We start from the raw sequence: 18,813 nt of genomic DNA, 5'->3' as shown, positions 1-18,813 counted from the left end.
CAACCGTACAATTTATAAAGGACAAATAACACAGCACTAGCCATAGGCCTTATGAGCATATGAAAGCAGCCATTAAAAGTAAACCTAAAAATGGCAAAAGTCTGTTAAAGAAGAATATCAAACCTTAAAGCACTTGTTTCATTTTGGCTAAATGGTCACTTACTTGAGAAAATTAGTTGAGTCTTGGAAGTACAGGTATAGCAGAATGTTGCAAGGTTTAGATCAATTACGATAAGAAAGACAATAATTCTTATTCTTATTCTTCCTCTAGTCACACAGGAGAAGATGAGTGTTTGATATTATACGGTGACAACCAGGTAGGCATCAAGTCTTAAAATTCAGCAGAAAGCACAAAACATTGCCTGGTGAGGTTATAAGATTTATATGTCATCATTTTGCAAATCAATTTGTATTTCAGGAAAACATAACATTCTGCTGAAGATACTTGTGCTGGCAATTGGAAAAGCATCATATTTTTTCGAGATTTAATTTATTAATAAATAGTAGCTATGCATTTATAGCCACCTTCCTTCATTATGTGGTCTTCTAGTTTCTATTATTTCACCATTTTTAAATGTAATTCCATCAAAGCAGAAAGGATAATTTAGCCTGAAATTTACCACAAAATTAAAAGGAATTAAGAAAATGATTTGATAAATATGATATAAACCTAAGAAATGCTAAATGATATTAAGGTTTGTAAGATCCCTGCAACTGATTCATTGTGTGATCTGAGCTAGTGACTTAACCGGCAATGTTAATGTTATGTAAGTTGTCTTAAGTAAAAGAAGTACCATTTAAAGCAAAAAATATGTTGCAGCTAGAGCACCTTTAAGTTCATAACCATAAATATTTGATTCATTTGTATTACAGCATTCTTCTGCTAAATTAAGTAAAGCTGGAGCAAGCTACAGTATTTAATTTTTTTTTTCATTTTTCAGGGCTGCGTCAACATTATTCAAATTTTCCGAACAGCAGAGACACTAAGGTAAGTTGTCTTCAGGGTCTTCTTACTTTTTTAAATTGTTGTGGTTTTGGTTAAGAAAATGTGAGTCTTATAACACAAGCTTTAAAAGAGCTTGCAACTTAACTATTTGCTTGGTTAATACTGAGACAATAATTGTTGAGAGTGTCCTCTTTTCATACGTTTCATTTTCTTGGTCCATCTCATCAAAATCTGTTGTCTAGTGTAATAGACGGCACACATGGATGGCACCCTGTCCGGGACTGAACAAGGATCCTCATCTGGCTGTGTGGCCAGTACAATGGAAGGACTGAGGGAGATGTGCAGTGATAAATGCTTTGTCATTCAATACGTTAGGTGGCAGCCTCCTTGGATTAGGATCCCCTCAGAGATGCCCGCAGGGTATGCTGGGACGTGTTGTCCTATGAGGCAGCCCTGTTGGGTCCTTTGGGGGTTGTCAGGGAGGGCTGATGGAATTCACAACCCTAGTTTTTGGGAATTCCATTTGACCTGAAAGTACTTCCAGAAGTACTCCCGGGTCCATGATAAGAGAGACTGCTTGACCTCATCCAGATAAGTTGGAGTTGCGTGAAAGAAGGGCCAAGCTCGTCTGAGAGGTGTAGTTGGTTTATGCCTTGTTTATAGCCTTTGTGCAAGATATTTTGTATAAATAAACCTCTTATTTAGGTAAATGAACCTTTTATTTATAATATAACTTGTTTCTGGGTTTTTTTTCTGGGGTTTGGGGTGCTGCAATGGTCTCTGGTAGGCCCGTGCTGAAGTCACATGATGGGTAGAATGGGGAAATAAAAAGGTGGTGGTGAGTTTTTGTTTATTGTTGTCATTTTTTCCTGAGCCTCTCAGATGCCTTTGGTCTAGTATAGTTTGTTTTTACACTACTGTTTTGGTATACATGCTGTGGTTGAGAAAATGGAAAATGTTGGGCGCCAACCTGGTTGTCTCTGTTTAATTCCAACAAAAATATATGAAAATTAGGGCCGCTATGCATGCTAATACAAGCAAACTTTCCAAAACAAGATTGCCATCAGGTTATGTCAGGGTTGTACTGCGAAGAAGGAACTCTGTTTTGTGGTAAATTTTGTGAGAGACTGAATACCTCCTTCTGGCAGCAGTGGACTTATAGGTCAGGGACTGGAAGGAGTGGAGCCAGTTGCCCTCACTTGGTGTCTTCTCTATGCTGCGGAGGGAACAGGAGAGGAGAAGGTTAGCGTCAGTACCCTCTCTCATCCAGAAGAGTTGTCAACAGCTGCACATGTGTAACAGTGCATGAGCATGCCCTGTGATGGACTGGTCACTCATCCAGAGATGGTTCTTTTAGCTGGCATGACGGGCACAAGTTCCCTTCAACCTTCAGCTTAATGGATTATGAATTAATTAATGGATAAAGTTTGTAACTGAAACATGATCCATGTCAAGGCAACAGATTGTGCTAACAGGGACCAAAAGCAAACAAAACATGAAATGGATGACAGAGAATATTGAAAAAAGCCTGGAACAGTGACTGGCATCTGATTGTGATGAATGATGAAGACACTTCAACTGTAAAAGTCTTAGACAGAACTGACTTTGTGATATGAAATCAGTAGGGTACATTCCAGCAATATTCAAACAATCACGAGTTCACTGTGCCTGTCTACACTCACTCATTTACTTCACTGAAATCTTAAGAACAGATGACATCCTCTTATGATACATTCATTTCTTTCCTATTTTCATGAACTGTTAACTGATGTGATAGTAGTTCCATACTTTTTCCAGATTTGACCTTTTAAACCCAGATCTCTTATGATTAGTCTCAGCCTTTTATGCTTTTTTCTTTTGATTGCCTGACGTGAGTATCTAACATTTTCTTCATAAGATTTTTTTTTTTTTTTTTTTATCTTTCTGCACTTACTGTTGCCTATGCTAATTCCAACTAAACTATTTCCTTGGATATTTATTGTTTAAACAGAAACTGGTCTAAGTATCAAGTAATGGATGGAATTCCTAGCATTCCTTTGGAGAACATTTCTGATGGAGGCCAAGTGAATTATATCCGCTGGAAAGTGCATAATGATTGGGTGACCAAGGTATAGGAATTCTTTGAAATAAATATATTCTAACTTAAAAGATGCATCCATGTGCCTCGTTAGTCATGTAATCTGTCTGTTTAAAAAATATCATAACTGTTTAAAAAATTATTAACTGTTTATATGTCATAGTAGAATTGATGGTGCCGTGGGAGAAATCATTATGTTGAAATCCACCAAAAAGAGACCTTAAATATTCAGAGCTAATTGGTGAGTTCAAGGCAAAACATTGATAAATTTTGCTGTTTTCCATCAAGGTACAGTAGGCTTCCCACTACAGTTAGTCTGGAAACTTCTGTGTACTTTCGGAACAGGAGGCAGTGACAAGACCAACATTGTGGATCCTCCACAAAAAGAATTAGAGAATTTCCTGTTGGGTATGGTTTAGGAGTCTGCTTAGAAACATTCCACCAGCAGATAGTGCCTGATCAACATAACAGATCCCCCTGGTGCAGAGGATTAGTATAACACACACTCAAAGCTGCCACAGTTTGTTACAACTTGTTACACAGTTGCTGAGTATCAATTCTCGGCTACTCTCCAATGCTACCACTCTGTCTTACACTGCTTCTGCCATAACACTCCACTCCTGTCTCCCCAAAATGGCCTTGTTCTCCTCTTCTGCAACCATCACACATGCCAGTTTGTTCCAAGGCAAGAGCATTCTCTCACTCGACAACTTTGTAAACCAATCCATGCCAGGAGACTCCTCATGACAATGGATTTTACTGGTGGAGAGCTTTTCAAGTGAATAAAAGACTCACTGCTACTTCAGAGCCTTCTGTGTCTTTGTTTATGGCTCCTCTTAAGCTCTAGATCAGGGCTCAAAGATTAGATTTGCTTCTACTGCATGTAATGCCCTAACAGACTTGTTAACTACAAAGGGAAGACAGATAAATAGATGCATGTTCATCTCCTAACACAACACAGATTTTGAGTCTGATGGGTTTTTGCGAAATGGGAAATAGTATGATGACATGATGTTGTTATTGCAGGTATATCCTTCCAATACGCCATCTTTAGTGGTAATTTATGGAGAATGACATACAGTGCATCCGGAAAGTATTCACAGCGCATCACTTTTTCCACATTTTGTTATGTTACAGCCTTATTCCAAAATGGATTAAATTAATTTTTTTCCTCAGAATTCTACACACAACACCCCATAATGACAACGTGAAAAAAGTTTACTTGCGGTTTTTGCAAATTTATTAAAAATAAAAACATTGAGAAAGCACATGTACATAAGTACTCACAGCCTTTGCTCAATACTTTTTTCCTGTCTTCTTTTGCAGATGAAATACTTCCACTCTGTCAAATCTGTGATCTCAAGTTCAAATGATGAAAATACAGCCCTAGTTATGGGTAAGTTAAGCAGTTTAATTAAAAAGGGAAACTTCTGATAAGAATACATAATATTAAATTGTTTGAGATTATGAATTGCACATAAAATATTATATCAATAATTGTCTTGCATTTTTAAATCTATATAGAAAAATGTTTACATGTTGATTTATGGTAAGACTGAAAGGTGTTTAGAGCTGTCAGATAATTTATTTATTCCCCGGGCCGACTTTTTCCAATTCAGTGTGATTGGGAGCAAGGGCCCATGGGATGCAAATGTAGAAACCAACTCTGATTGTAGTACCAGCTTACTGGGGGCATAATCACTCATACAGAGCAAATTTAAAATCTAAATTTTATAGTGACCAGCCCCTCTACCATGCAAGTCTATGAGTCGGGAAGGACACCAACAATTCATTGGTTTTCTAAATTAGCAGGAGTATTACTCATTCTCTGATAACCTGTGTGTGGCGAAGCAGTGAGTGTAGTAACAGGTAACACATTTGCTGCTGCTGTTATTAGATAGTTGAAAATATATACAATTTGGAAAGTACAAGTTGCAGACCCACAAAATAGAATTGTTGTGATCCAATGAGCTGACCAATTAACTAAATTGTTTGTCTGAATGTATTTAGCTGTGTTAATTGCGTTTGCATTAATTCATCAGAACAGCTCAGAATGTCTTTCTATAATCCCTGCATTCAGTAATGTGAAATAACCTATAAACACGGCTGGTGTGTGAATTGTAGGCCTTTAATAAATAATTGGATGCTGTTGGAAATGATGCAGTTGGGATATTAGGGTGCACTCTCTCTGTTGTGCAGCATGATTTCCATACTGACATAGCAATTAAAATGCTTTGCTGCAACTTTATTTAGAGATGATGCAATTTTCAAGGCCCTAACTATGGTTCTTTTCAAAAATTGAAAGGTGATACTTTGCCAGTCAAGGTGATTTCATAGTATGATGATTCTTGACTGATACTGTATATTTCACCTCACATGTTGTCTGTATACACCCTATTGCATAATATATTGTCCACTTTCATATTTCTCTAATGAAAAATGATTAGTCATGTTAGTGCATCTTTGTCAAATGTTCATGCAAAACCCACTTGAATGTGTTTTCAAGACTTGTTTAATCTTAATGAATGATACACATTATACAATGTTAAGCACAGTCTTAGAGTTTGTGGTGCTTTCCTTTGCAATACAATGTAGGAGTATAATTTTTCTGCTCTTCCCTTTGTTCTGTTGCTTTTACCCAGGACCAAATTATTAGTGGTGTGTAGGGTGAGGGGGCATCATTGTCTGTAAGTTTTCCTTTTTATCAAGTGATATGGTTTGATTTTTCAGCCATTAGATAAGGAGTCACAAGGTTCACATTTTAGCTCTTGCTTACAATGCAGCTTCTAATCATGTTATTTGCTCTGCCTGCAATTTGACTATATGATCATTCAACTTTTGAAGCTGCACTGTACATGGTAATAATAATAATAATAATCCTTATCACCAATTTAATAACAATTTTCCATGTTCACACAGGTTTGTTGGTTGGTCTCCAAACTTTTTTCCTCCACTCTCCATGGTCTTGGGCAACCTTTATAGTTACTACACCAATATTCTCCTCCCTACTCACAAACTTACAAACAAAGATTGTACTCACTGCCTGTGCACTATCCTTTGTACCAATATATCTTTTATGCACCCACTTCTGACAACTCATACAAGGTGTTTGTCCCAACACCTCTACAACACAAGTTGCAGGGCCATGCACAGCCTTCTTCCACACCTCCTACCTCTCCACCTCCATCCATCACCTTGGTCTTTCTGTATTTGCCTACCATTTCCTCTTGTGTCCTGAGGTTAGAATAAAGACACTGTCCCACTTGTTGTAAAGAGCTGCATGTTGTAAAGAGCAACCAAAGGAATTTGGCATAAGGAAGGCCAGTCAGACTCAACCCCCTTGGTCATCACGTACTTTTTAGTATGTTAAGATGTAACAAAATGTGTCTTTATCCTCTTTAAATAAATAATGTTTTTATATTGAAACTTAATTTTTATGTCGCATTTCAATTCCCATTTGTAAATATTGTATAGTATATTGTATATTGGACTAGAGGATAAAGGGAAGGTGTAAAGAAAATAAATGTAACATTTTGGAAAGACTTTCGGAGGGTTTTTGTTGTGAATTAAATGACATGTTTCACAATATTTTGAGTGTTACTTAGTGAATGGCTTCAGGGAAGTAAGAAAAAATGTTTGATAATATTTTTCTTATTAAATAGAATACACATTCATTTGGAATCTTATTTTTCTAAATAGTTTGTCATTTTTTCCTAAACTGTAGGTTCCTAATTCTTCTAATATCTAGTATATCATCAAGATTGGAAGAAAGTTTATTTCTATAAGTACAATAATTTACACAATAAATTCATAAATAATAAGATTATCTTACAAAATGCAGTAACTGAGCAATTAACTGTTGACAGGTTGTGTCACAGGAACAAAGAATATCACCCAAAGACTAAAAGAGATGACAGATGGCAGCAGTGTAAAAAGTAGAAATGCACCGTTAGGCTCTGCACCACCCCGTAGACTTGGCACGGATGAGGCAGTGTTTCAGGTCCACAAAGGGGTGAAAGCGTTTGATTTCTCCAAGGAGAAGAACCTACTGGTAACAGGTGGACTTGACCGGATTCTTCGTCTATGGAATCCTTATATTACAGGGTATGTTTACAATCTTTCACATGAAACATTTGTGTATTTTAAAGCTGGTAAGCCTATTATCTGTTGTAAGTGAAAGGGATCAGAGGCTTTATAGTATTATGGAAGTGTATTCCTTGTAAATTATAGTTTTACAACAAAATTTACTACCAGGACAGCCCTTGTGTATCTTGAAAAGGGATCGTACTGGTTATTGAACACGTAGATGTGTAAAGATAATAACCTAACCCTTCTTTAATGTGTATGATTGGGCTTTATGTAGACTTTTGACTTCTTTTTCAGTCATTTTTAGCACTATAGAAACATTAGAATGGCATAGTATTAATTAATATTATTTTTATTGTGACTACTACTATTATCATCATTATTGTTGTTATTCTAAATTATTGTTTTTATTCATAATGTTATTATTACATGTACACATAACAGCATATGGCTTGTTTTGCCACTTTAAAGTAGTAGCGATGCCAGAATTTCATGAAAGGGTGAGCGTAAATTTGTCACAAGTGGGCCTAATGTTATTATTTTTTTTTTTTACTGTTAAATACACATTCATTTTAAAAACATTTTAGAAGTCCAGCTATTCCAATGTAAACAGCATTATTTTTTTTTTTGCAAGATTTTTGGAATGTTTTTTGTTTACACAAATTGAAACCCACTTATAAATCTTGAAGATAAAATGACTGCCTACCTTTTGATGATACATACTACATACAACATACCAGCCCATTGAAAGGCACAGACACCCAATAATACGTGTTATAATTTTGACCACTGACCAGTTGCAATAACAGCAAACAGGCTGCTGTTTTGCTATTACTTGTAATTTGTGTATGTGTGCCTGATGAATGTGTTTTCAGTCTCTTATTATACAATTGAATCTATCCTCAATTAGATTATAATAATAATTCCAAAATTGCATCTTTGGATATCCTATATTCCAACCACATACTGTTTTCTGTTGTACCAATAAGCCGTAAGGCAATGCTCCTTACCTGCTCTGACAGAAGTTGGAAATTTGATGGCTCTTGAATATCTGACAAATCTGTGACTTGGCCAATCCTTTAACATTTAGAGGTTGGGTTGTTGTAGATTTTCCAGCTCACTTAGTAGTTGTGTTAATAGCAAACCTCATTGATAAAATGAACATAGCAATTAGAAGGGTTTTCTTTCACCATTGGGGTATCAGCAAAATTTTCAGTGACAACATCAGACTCTGGAATGTTTTGCAATTGTTTGTTTCCTTTTGCTGATAAACCTAGACCTAAAAGGGTTTTTGTTGAGACATTGTTCACACTTAAGCTGCCTCATTCATGTTACTCTCCAACAAGACCTACTCCAACTACTAAATTCAGTAAGATGCTAGTTTATAGCCTCCTCTTAATATCACGTGGTTTAAGTAGCTGTTATTGGTAACATGTAAAGTTAATTTTATTTCCTAAACATATGCTGTATGTTCACCATCCATATATGTGATTTCCTATTAACTATTTAAGAGTTGAATTAACTTTTCTATTGATAAAGTTAACACTGGTGATTTTGCTGTGTATGTTTAAAATCAACTGACATTTTACTCAAGGGAAATGTGTATTAAAATTTCCTGTATGCATTAAAGACTAATTTTCATTTGAGAAAAAAAAATATTAAAGAAGCTAAGCTACAAAATAGGATGAGCTTATGAGAAAAGTGTTTGGGACTAGGCCTACCTGGGCCTTATAATGGCACCACACCTGCCTTTCAGCATTCTGAGAAACCTAATTAAGGATGGTGTTTCTTTTCGAACACACTATACCAGTCAACCAACATGTGATTCTGTGCCTTTTATTTCATTCTTTGTGTGCCTCTACTATAGTACCCTGTCCAATATTTTTTCACTAATTTATCATAACTGAGTATTAATTAAATGACTGTTTATACAGAGTAGCAAATTGACTGTTTCATCTATTCATTATCAAGCCTGGCTAATACAGTTAAAGGACCTGCGGTCAGAGCCTCTCACAGAATAATCCAAGCGTGTGTGGGATTCCAGTACATCCCAGGACATACCCACACTCACTCTCACACCGATCCAAATAACTTAGCATGTATGTGTCAGTTTATTAATAGAGGTTTTAACTATTTTTTCTAAACAATGCATTAGTTAGTTCACTCTATGGATTTAATATGTCATGTGTTATCGTTCAAATGCTTAGAACTGCAAAAGGTAAAAAGAGGATTTCAGTGTTTATAGTTCTTCTTGTGTTACTGTGTCTGTTTCATTGGTACCCTGTAAATTACTTGATTTTTCTACCTGAAAATAAACAGCTAGAGAACAACACTTTGTGAGCAATAGTGAAATGAAAAATGCAATATAAGACGGGTTTTGTAATTTGTAGCAAGTGTTCTGTAAAATACACTGTAAGCTCCAAATAGTGAAAAGTGTTGCCCTATCCTATCCTATTCCCCATTGAACTCTTTATTTGTAGACCTTAAAACAACACCTCAAATCTCATACTTTAATACACTGTCAGATACTGTAGTTCAGAACTTTACCTCTTTCTTTAATATTCCATAACCCCAGGAAGCTATACAGAGTACAAGTACCGTCAGGAAAGAAAAAAATAATCATCTACTTAAGTATTATAATAATATGCCCAACAAAATAAATAAAGTAAAATGAGTATGACAAAAATACCAGCTAGTCAGTCATTTTCTAACCTGCTTAGTCCTGAAGAGTGTCACAGCGGGTCTGCTGGAGTGCTTATCCCAGCTAGCATAGGGTGCAAGGCAAGAGCAAACCTTGGAAAAGGGCACCAGTCCATCGCAGGGTGAACACACACATTCACACCTCAACCACACACTAGGACCAATTTAGGATTGCCAATTCACCTAACCTACATGTATTCGGAAGAAAACTGGAGCAGCAGCAGGAAATCCACGCAGACATGAGGAGAACATGCAAACTCCATGCAGAGAGGACCAGGAATATAAACCCTGGTCTCCTTACTATGAAGAAGTGAACAACCTAAATAGCAGTTCATCTTGTGTCCATTTGCTTACTACCAGGTGGCTGTCTTTCTTATGTTCTGGTCTGGTTCTGGTCTACCAGTATGGTATTTGAATAAGTCATCAATGACCTGGCCTCCTCCTCCATAGATAGAAAATAACAAAGAGACTGAATTTCCTTGTTACTTCTGTCTTTATCTTTCCTGATGTACCTCCTGGACCAACAGGATAAGCCGACTCCCTACTTCATACCAATCCTTTTTAGCAACAACTCCATTCCCGCTCCCATTCTAACCCAGACTTTCCTCCTGGAGAGGAAAGGGATCCCATAAATTCTACCTAACTTTCCCTCCCAGGCTATACTGGCCTGTTAGTGATCTTAGCCCACCTGTATTCCCCCAGGCTACCTGACCAGTCAGTTATTTTATCAGTCAAAAATATTATCAATACTAGTTTTAACCTGTAGTAAATTCTAAAGTATCTTTTTTTTTGTAATTACATATTTTTTATAATATTGTTATACCATCCGCATGACACTAATGATTGTGGCCTCCATTAACAGTTACTGAACAGGTTTGTCCTACTCAGCTATGGCAGACTTAGTATTTTTTTTTTTTTTTTTACATTTTATTGATTTTATTAAAATCAAATAACATTCCATACACATAACTCAAATTTTCCAAACAAAAAAGGTTCAAAACAAATCAACCCCCACCCCTGAGAAAGAGAGCTAGGCCAGCAGAGAAAAACTTTAAGCTAGTAAAAATAAGTAAATAGATAAATTAATGAAGATTAATGAAGTAAAAGATGGGAGAGAACCTGCTTCCTCAATTTAAATGCTAATTCTAAAATGTTATTGATGAGATCCTGCCAGGTTTTGAAAAAGTTTTGTACAGATCCTCTAAGTGCGAATTTGATTTTTTCCAGTTTCAAATAGTATATAACATCAGTTACCCACTGACTTAGAATAGATAAGTTAGGATTTTTCCAACTGAGCAAGATACGTGCCAGTAGTGTAGTAAAGATGATTGCAGTTTATTTGTCCTTCTCCACTTTAAGCCCATCTGGAAGTACCCCAAGCACAGCTGTTAGTGGATTAGGATGGATTGTGACACCAAGGCTGTCTGAAAGGCATTTAAAGATTTTGGTCCAAAATGATGTTAATTTGGTGCAGGCCCAAAACATGTGGCCTAGTGAGGCTGCAGGCTTAGTATTCTAACCTCATGAAATATCATCTTCATTTTTTGTATTGTCAACGATTCATTTTAGATGGCCAACCGGTTTACTTCATGGGCACAATGCACCAATCAGTTTTGTTCATTTATCAAGTGATGATGATAGGATCTACTCTCTCTCCACAGATATCAATATAATGGTGAGTTTCTTTGTTTTTATTTTATAAAATTTGTAATTTTCTGCTTATTAAACTATGATTTGAAATTACCTTGCCATGTTAGCCCAAGATGATGGGTTCTGTGACATTCACTTTAAGACAATAACTAGTTAAAAGCAGAATAACTTATTCACACAACACTCATTAAATACATGGTACTACATATTCCAAAATAAAACCAGGAAACAAAACTGAAAGGATAAAAAATAAAGAGTATGAAGTTTTGGGGCTAATACCAGAAGCAATTTGTTCCCCATTTTTGTAGAGTGAGAGTTGTGTCCACATTATTGACTCCACTTAAAGAGGGCTTTACAAGTTTGAAAGGTTCTTGCTATGTGTTAGTGTGAGAAGTTTGCTAATGTGGGAACACTTTGGACTAGAGCCACCGCTTCTCCTTATTGATAGGAGCCAGTGGTGAAGGTGTGCACTTCTGGCGAGAATATCCTTCACTAATAAGGCAATACCAGTGAGAAGGCCCAGGACTGCATATCTCAGATAGCCTACATCCATCCATCCATTTTCCAACCCGCTGAATCCGAACACAGGGTCACGGGGGTCTGCTGGAGCCAATCCCAGCCAACACAGGGCACAAGGCAGGAACCAATCCCGGGCAGGGTGCCAACCCACCGCAGCAGATAGCCTACATGGAATGTGTAATTTCCCAGAAGAAACCAGTTGCCTAGGAAAGTGAAGGCTTTTCAGAACCACTCAGCCTGCTGTCATCTAAAATAGTTAGTGAAAATCATCCCAAGGTGAATTGCAGGTGGAATACACAGAAACCGTTTCTATATTTTTTTATAGTTGAACGATTGCCAGGTTAAGTGATTTGCTTAGGGTCACCCTGAATGGTTGTTTTGAGCTTGTATCTTTATAATTTACAGTCCAGCCCCTTAGCCACAATACTAACAGTGCCTTAACAATCGAGGAAGCAGACTGCAGAGCCCCCAATAAAGGTATATAGTTTCTAATAGGATCTAGAAGTGTGCCAGTTGAGCTACTCTGGCAGTCATGTAAGCCAGCACTAAGCTTTTGAATATAATGTTAGCTGCTTTCAGGAACCAGATAAGAGATGAACATAGGAGAGAAATTTAGGTAGTGTGATTGTGTGGTTTTACAGAAGAACATCTTAGCTTCTCATCTCCCCAGATGACATCTGTAACCATTTTCCCCAGTGTTTAACCCAACAGACTCTCTCTTATTAGCATTTAGTCTGCACTCACAATGGACGTTGGGCTTCTTTATTGTTTAACATAAATTGACAATGATCCTTGTAGAACTGCTTCTCAAATGTTCACACCCTGCCTTGAAGTTCAAGTTATACATGCAATTAAAAAAAACAAACAAAAAACCTGCTGCCTCTCATGTTCCTCCTCCATTCCACGATAACTGGTTGACACATGCCCATTTGTTTCTCTTTGTGGTTAAGACTTTACATTCTCATGTTACAAATCCATCTGGATGTGTTTTTTGTGTCTTTCTCAGGTGTGGAGTATTGAAAGCCAAGCATGCCTGGCCAGCATTATATCTACTGCTAGCCATATTAAGGGAGAACTGTCTGCTTTCCACTTCTCTCATGACCTGGGAGCACTCTGCATTGCCACTGACACCCTTGCTGTCCTGCGGTTCAGACATAAGTAAGCTCTGGTGTCTTTATTCAGGGGAAATGAGCTGTAAAAGATGTGCTCAGAAATTGGGAAATGCTTGTATGCTCTTCCTCTGATTGATAAATTTTAAAAACCTAATCCAGAATTTGTTTTGAATTTACATATTTATAACTGACCAACAATGGGACTTCCTATGGATGGATGAATTTAATCTGAATTCATGGCAAGCAGCTTTATTGACATGATTTATCCTATTACAGTATATGGTAAATTTGGTTGGGCAGTTATACTAGGTGTGTCCTAGCAAAAGGAGTGAATACTTAATTCTCATTTTTGCTATAATTAAGTCTGAAACAGTCAAAAAAAGTTTCCACCATGTCAGCAGTGTTTTTGAGATGTGCTACATCACTTCCCTCAGGATAATATTAAATATGGTAGGCTCAGAATGTGTTTGGAATTATAATTGAGGCAATGTACAGTTATAATTTTATTGTCACAAAATATTTTATTTAAAAAACTAAGATGGAACTACAGTATAATTTTATCTTACACAAATTCAGCTTTATACAAATTGGTGGGGGAAAATAAAAAAACTAGAAAAAAATTGCAAACATTAAAATCAATATGGTAGCACCAATTTTTTTTTTTCTTAAAAGGCACTAGAATTGCTTCTTGTATTCTCACCCTAGAATTGTGCTTCCCAAGCTCTCACTCTATTATATTCACTGTGGTACAAGAAAGAACGAGATGCATGTCTCTGGTACTCTCATTCCTTCTCACTTTCAATGGGACAAGAAAACATGAGACAAATACCTACTGTAAAATAACTATGTCTCACCCTCAATTACATTCACCTCTGACCACAGTGAAGAACATTAGAACAATTTAGATGGGAACAGGCCATATAGCCCAAAAAAGATCACCAGTCCTATTCACTTAATTCTTCTAAAAAGCATCAAGTCTAGTTTTGAAAGTCCTTAAAGTCCCACTGTCTACCACACTACTTGGTAGCTCATTCCAAGTGTTTATGGTTCTCTTTGTAAAGAAAAACTTAATGATGTTTGTGCAAAATTTACCCATAAGTTTTCCAAACTGTATCCCCGTGTTCTTGATTAACTAATTTTTAAACAACAGTCTTGATGACGCAATACTATGTTCCTTCATAATTTTAAACACTTCAATCATGTCTTCTCTTAATCTTCTTTTGCTTAAACTGAAAAGGCTCAGCTCTTATTCTTCATAATTCATCCCCTGTAGTCCTGGCATCAATCTAGCTGCTCTTCTCTGGACATTTTCTAGTGTTGTTATGTCTTTTTTGTAGCCTGGAGACCATAACTGTATACAGTACTCCAGATGATTCCTCACCAGTGCGTTATAAAGTTTGAGCATAACCTCCTTGGACTTGTACTCCACATATTGTGCTATATAATCTAACATTCTGTTTGCCTTCTTAATGGCTTCAGAACACTGTCTGCAAGTTGATAATGTAGAATCCACTATGACTCCTAAATCCTTCTCATAAGGTGTACTTGCAATTTTCAGACCTTCTATTGTGTATTCAAACCTAACATTTTAACTTTCTATGTACTGTATAATACTTTACATTTACTGACATTAAATTTCATCTCTCACAAATCTGCCCAAGCTCATATGCTGTTCAAGTCTTTCTGTAATGATTCAATGTATTCCAGATTATCTGCCAATCAAACTATCTTGATATCATCTGCAAACTTAACCAGCTTATTACTTATATTCCTCTCTAAATCATCCACATTACTAACCGAGAGTGATAAACCGGATGGACGCAGGGACATCCGGCCATGGGCCGTAGCCGCAAAAAGACGTACTGCGCAGGCGCCCCAAGAAATGAGGCACTGCGACCACAGAAAAAAGGAGTGAGCACAGAAAAAAGGAGTCAAAGAAAAAAGGAGTGAGCACAGAAAAAAGGAGTCAAATAAATGAGGTGCCGCGACCACAGAAAAAAGGAGTCAGCACAGAAAAAAGGAGTCAAACGCAGGCGACGCACACAGCGCCGCACGAAACCCATTGCACACGAAACTAGCACACAAAAACAAAAAAACCGCTCGCGCACCACAAATCCCACACCCACCTCTAAGCACCCCCCCCCCCACAAGCAACGGACGGGACACACACAAAGAGGACGATTCAACAAGCCCCTGGCACACAAAAAAAATGAACCCGCAACCCCCCCCCCCCTACAAGCAACGGACGGGACACACACAAAGAGGAGGATTCAACAAGCCCCTGGCACACAAAAAGATAGAAGACGCTCGCGCCCCACCAATCCCACCGCCCCCTCCAAGCAACATTAACCCCCCCCACCCCCCCAGACGCCGGCAAAGCACACAGCACCGCACGAATCCCATTGCACACGAAACGGGACACACACAAAGAGGAGGATTCAACAAACTCCTACCACACCAAAAAAAAGAAGCCGTGACCGCCACACCAAGCCCCTTAGAGACGAAACAGGACAGACTACGGACATGGCACACAAAACGTTCACAACAACGACCAATCAGACCCACAAACACACTAACATCAATAAGAAGTGACACCCAAAGCCCCATTTCTAAAGGAACCGTCCATATTAAACATACGTCATCTCAACACCTTCACACTATGCAGCATAGGTGGATCTCCTTACAATAAAGCACTATTAACCGTTCAACTGCAGAAAAGGCTCCATCTTAACAGTGAGTGCGATCCTCCTTATTACTTATCCATATTTCTCACGCTGAAGAACAACAGTCATGAATACACGCTCACGGGTACAAAACGATTCGGCTCGGATAACGGGACCAAACACACGAACCCGCATGAAAAAACAAAATACACGGCGGCGCATACAATGCACTTCTGAAACTCAGGGAGAAAAAATGTCCCAACCCCCAGCACACAAAAAAAAACAAGCCGCGAGCGCCACTCAAAACCCATTGGACACGAAACGGGACAGACTACGGACATAGCACGCGAAACGTACACAAAAAGGATGATTCACACCCACGACCACACTAACGATTGCACCAGTTAGCTGACAACGCGTTCAATAATAAGTCCACTATTCATGAAAATTCATTGGGATTAATGAATGTCATTTGCAATCATTGTCATTCACTTAACTTCCCTGATGAAACAAATGGCAATACAAGTAATGAATTTACACGTTGTTCTCAAAAGGGTCAAATTACACTGCCTCCTTTACATTCATATCCTGCATATCTACAGAAGCTTCTAACTAACGAAGTACCTGAAAGTAAAAACTTTATGAACTGCATTACATCCTACAATAGTTGATTTGATTTTGCATCTATCGGAGTAAATATCAGGTCACCAAAAGGCAATGGCCCATACTGCTTTCGGGTATGTGGACAAATATTACATCGCATTGGAACAGTGCACCCTGAGACAAATCAAGAACGCAAATATGCACAAATCACGTCGCCACCTACACCGCGCTTCTAAAACCGCGGAAGAAAAAATGTCTCGGCTCCAAAAACACATGTCACTCCTTATTCAAAATACCGGTCCCAATCACAGAAACATCGGTATCCACTATGAAAATGAACAGTAACAATGCACGTGACATCCGTCTTGCCACACTATTAATTATAGATGAATGTACAATGGCATCCAGTCACTTACTCAACACCATTGATAAACTTCTACAAACGTTGATGAATAATAATATTCCCTTTGCAGGAAAGGTACTTTTATTAGGAGGAGATTTTAGACAGTGCTTACCTATTGCTCCACATGCAATGCGCTCAGCTATTATTCAGTCCACCTTAAAATTCGCTACGACGTCATACATAAACAAAAAGAGGCCGAACTACAACACATTTACAGGCACAAGACCTGATTGGTGATAATACGAAGAAACGAACAGTCCGCATATTAACAGTGAGTTCGATCCTCCTTATTACTTATCCATATTCCTAACGATAAAGATCAAACAAGTCATCAATTCACGATCACGGCTACAAAACTAGACGGCTCGAGTAACGGGACCACAAACACGAACCCGCATCAAAAAAAAACATTCACGTCGGCGCCAAGAACGCGCTTCTAAAACTGCGGAACAAAAAATGTTACGCGAACAATTAGCATTGCTTTCAAAAGAAACACTTGGTACAAAACATGCGATTTACAGATCCCGAATATAACAATTGGTTATTACAACTACAACATTGTACACTCACCAATACAGATGGACTTCACCCAGATATTATTACAATTCCTCAACCCTTCATCTGCGACGACTTACTTACAGAGATATTTGGAACAGCGGTCTCATTAGACCAAATACCCCTTTTAACACAACGAACTATATTATGTCCAAAAAATATTACTGTTGATAACATTAATAACCAGGTCATTTCATTACTTCCTGGAGAGTCACACCTCTTTCTAAGCTCTGACAAAGTTGACTCTGATGACGACAATGACCATCTTAATTTCCCCTTAGAATATTTGAACACTATTAACCCAGCCGGATTACCACAACACAGTCTTAGCCTTAAAAACGGAACAATACTCATGCTATTAAGAAACCTTAACACTAAACAGGGTTTATACAATGGTACACGTTTAGTCGTCTACACCATAACACACAATGTTATTCAAGCAACAGTTCTTACAGGATCACATGCTAACAATACTGTTCTAATTCCTAGAATTGACCTTACAAGTTCTGACCTGGAATTACCTTTTACACTTAAACGGAAACAATTCCCCATTAAACCTGCCTTTGCCATAACCATCAACAAATCACAAGGACAACCCATAGACAAGGTTGGCATCTACCTATCTGAGCCCGTTTTTGTACATGGACAACTTTATGTGACCTTCTCACAAGTTCGACGTTCATCTGACGTTGAAGTTAACGTCATAAATGCTCCATGCCAAGGAAAACTCATTCAAGGACAACACACCATCTTTACTACTAATGTTGTTTACAAAGAAATTTTCCAATAAACCTTTACACTGTGCCAAACACTTTATTGTTTGCTTCCTATCTGCGTCATCTACACCTTCACACTATGCTATATCTCATTCATACATCACGCTCTTTGTAATTTCCCAACACCAGGGGTTGGCGAGCGAAGCGAGCAGGGGGCAGAGCCCCCTAGTTTATATATATTAAAAATAGCAACGGCCCTAGCACTGACAACTATGGAACATCACTCTTAACATCAGCCACTTCTGATAGGGTTTCCTCATACCATAACCCTCTGCTTCCTGTGTCTGAGCCAATTTTGTACCCATCTACAAATATCACCCTGAACTCCCACTTCTTTTAGTTTGATGCCCAGCCTTTCATATGGCACCTTATCAAATGCTTTCTGAAAGTCCAGATAAATTATATAATATGTTCCACTTTGATTATGTCACAGTGTTGCTTCCTCATAGAGTTCCAGAATTTTAGTAAAACATGACCTCCCTCTTCTGAACACATGCTGACTGTTTAGTAAAACTCCTGCTCCTGCTTTGTGTTGTTCAATCTTATCCTTAATAAGTCCTTCCATTAATTTTCCTGTGATGCATGTTAAGCTTACTGGCCTATAGTTGGTTGGATCTGCCCAGCCATATAATGGGATAAATGCCATTTGCCATTTTCCAGTCCTTCAGAATTTTCCCAGTGCACAGTGACTTTCTAAAAATATGCTAACCTCCTTAAGAACTT

At 37.8% G+C, this 18,813-nt stretch overlaps 1 protein-coding gene across 1 annotated transcript in view; it reads left to right on the top strand.

Moving 5' to 3' along the window:
* Positions 1 to 18,813, top strand: part of LOC114652755 (WD repeat-containing protein 49-like) — a 96,926-nt gene that overhangs the window by 22,578 nt on the left and 55,535 nt on the right. Inside the window, exons 5-11 of the mRNA XM_028803072.2 lie at positions 272 to 317; positions 942 to 988; positions 2,937 to 3,054; positions 4,350 to 4,419; positions 6,890 to 7,127; positions 11,379 to 11,484; positions 12,985 to 13,136. Of these exons, the coding sequence (XP_028658905.2) occupies positions 272 to 317; positions 942 to 988; positions 2,937 to 3,054; positions 4,350 to 4,419; positions 6,890 to 7,127; positions 11,379 to 11,484; positions 12,985 to 13,136 (777 nt within the window). The remainder of the gene's footprint in view (positions 1 to 271; positions 318 to 941; positions 989 to 2,936; positions 3,055 to 4,349; positions 4,420 to 6,889; positions 7,128 to 11,378; positions 11,485 to 12,984; positions 13,137 to 18,813) is intronic.

Source organism: Erpetoichthys calabaricus, chromosome 5 (genome assembly GCF_900747795.2).
Source record: "Erpetoichthys calabaricus chromosome 5, fErpCal1.3, whole genome shotgun sequence".
Lineage (NCBI taxonomy): Eukaryota > Metazoa > Chordata > Cladistia > Polypteriformes > Polypteridae > Erpetoichthys > Erpetoichthys calabaricus.
The sequence above is the reverse complement of the archived record's forward strand: the minus strand, read 5'-3'. Positions and strand labels throughout refer to the sequence as shown.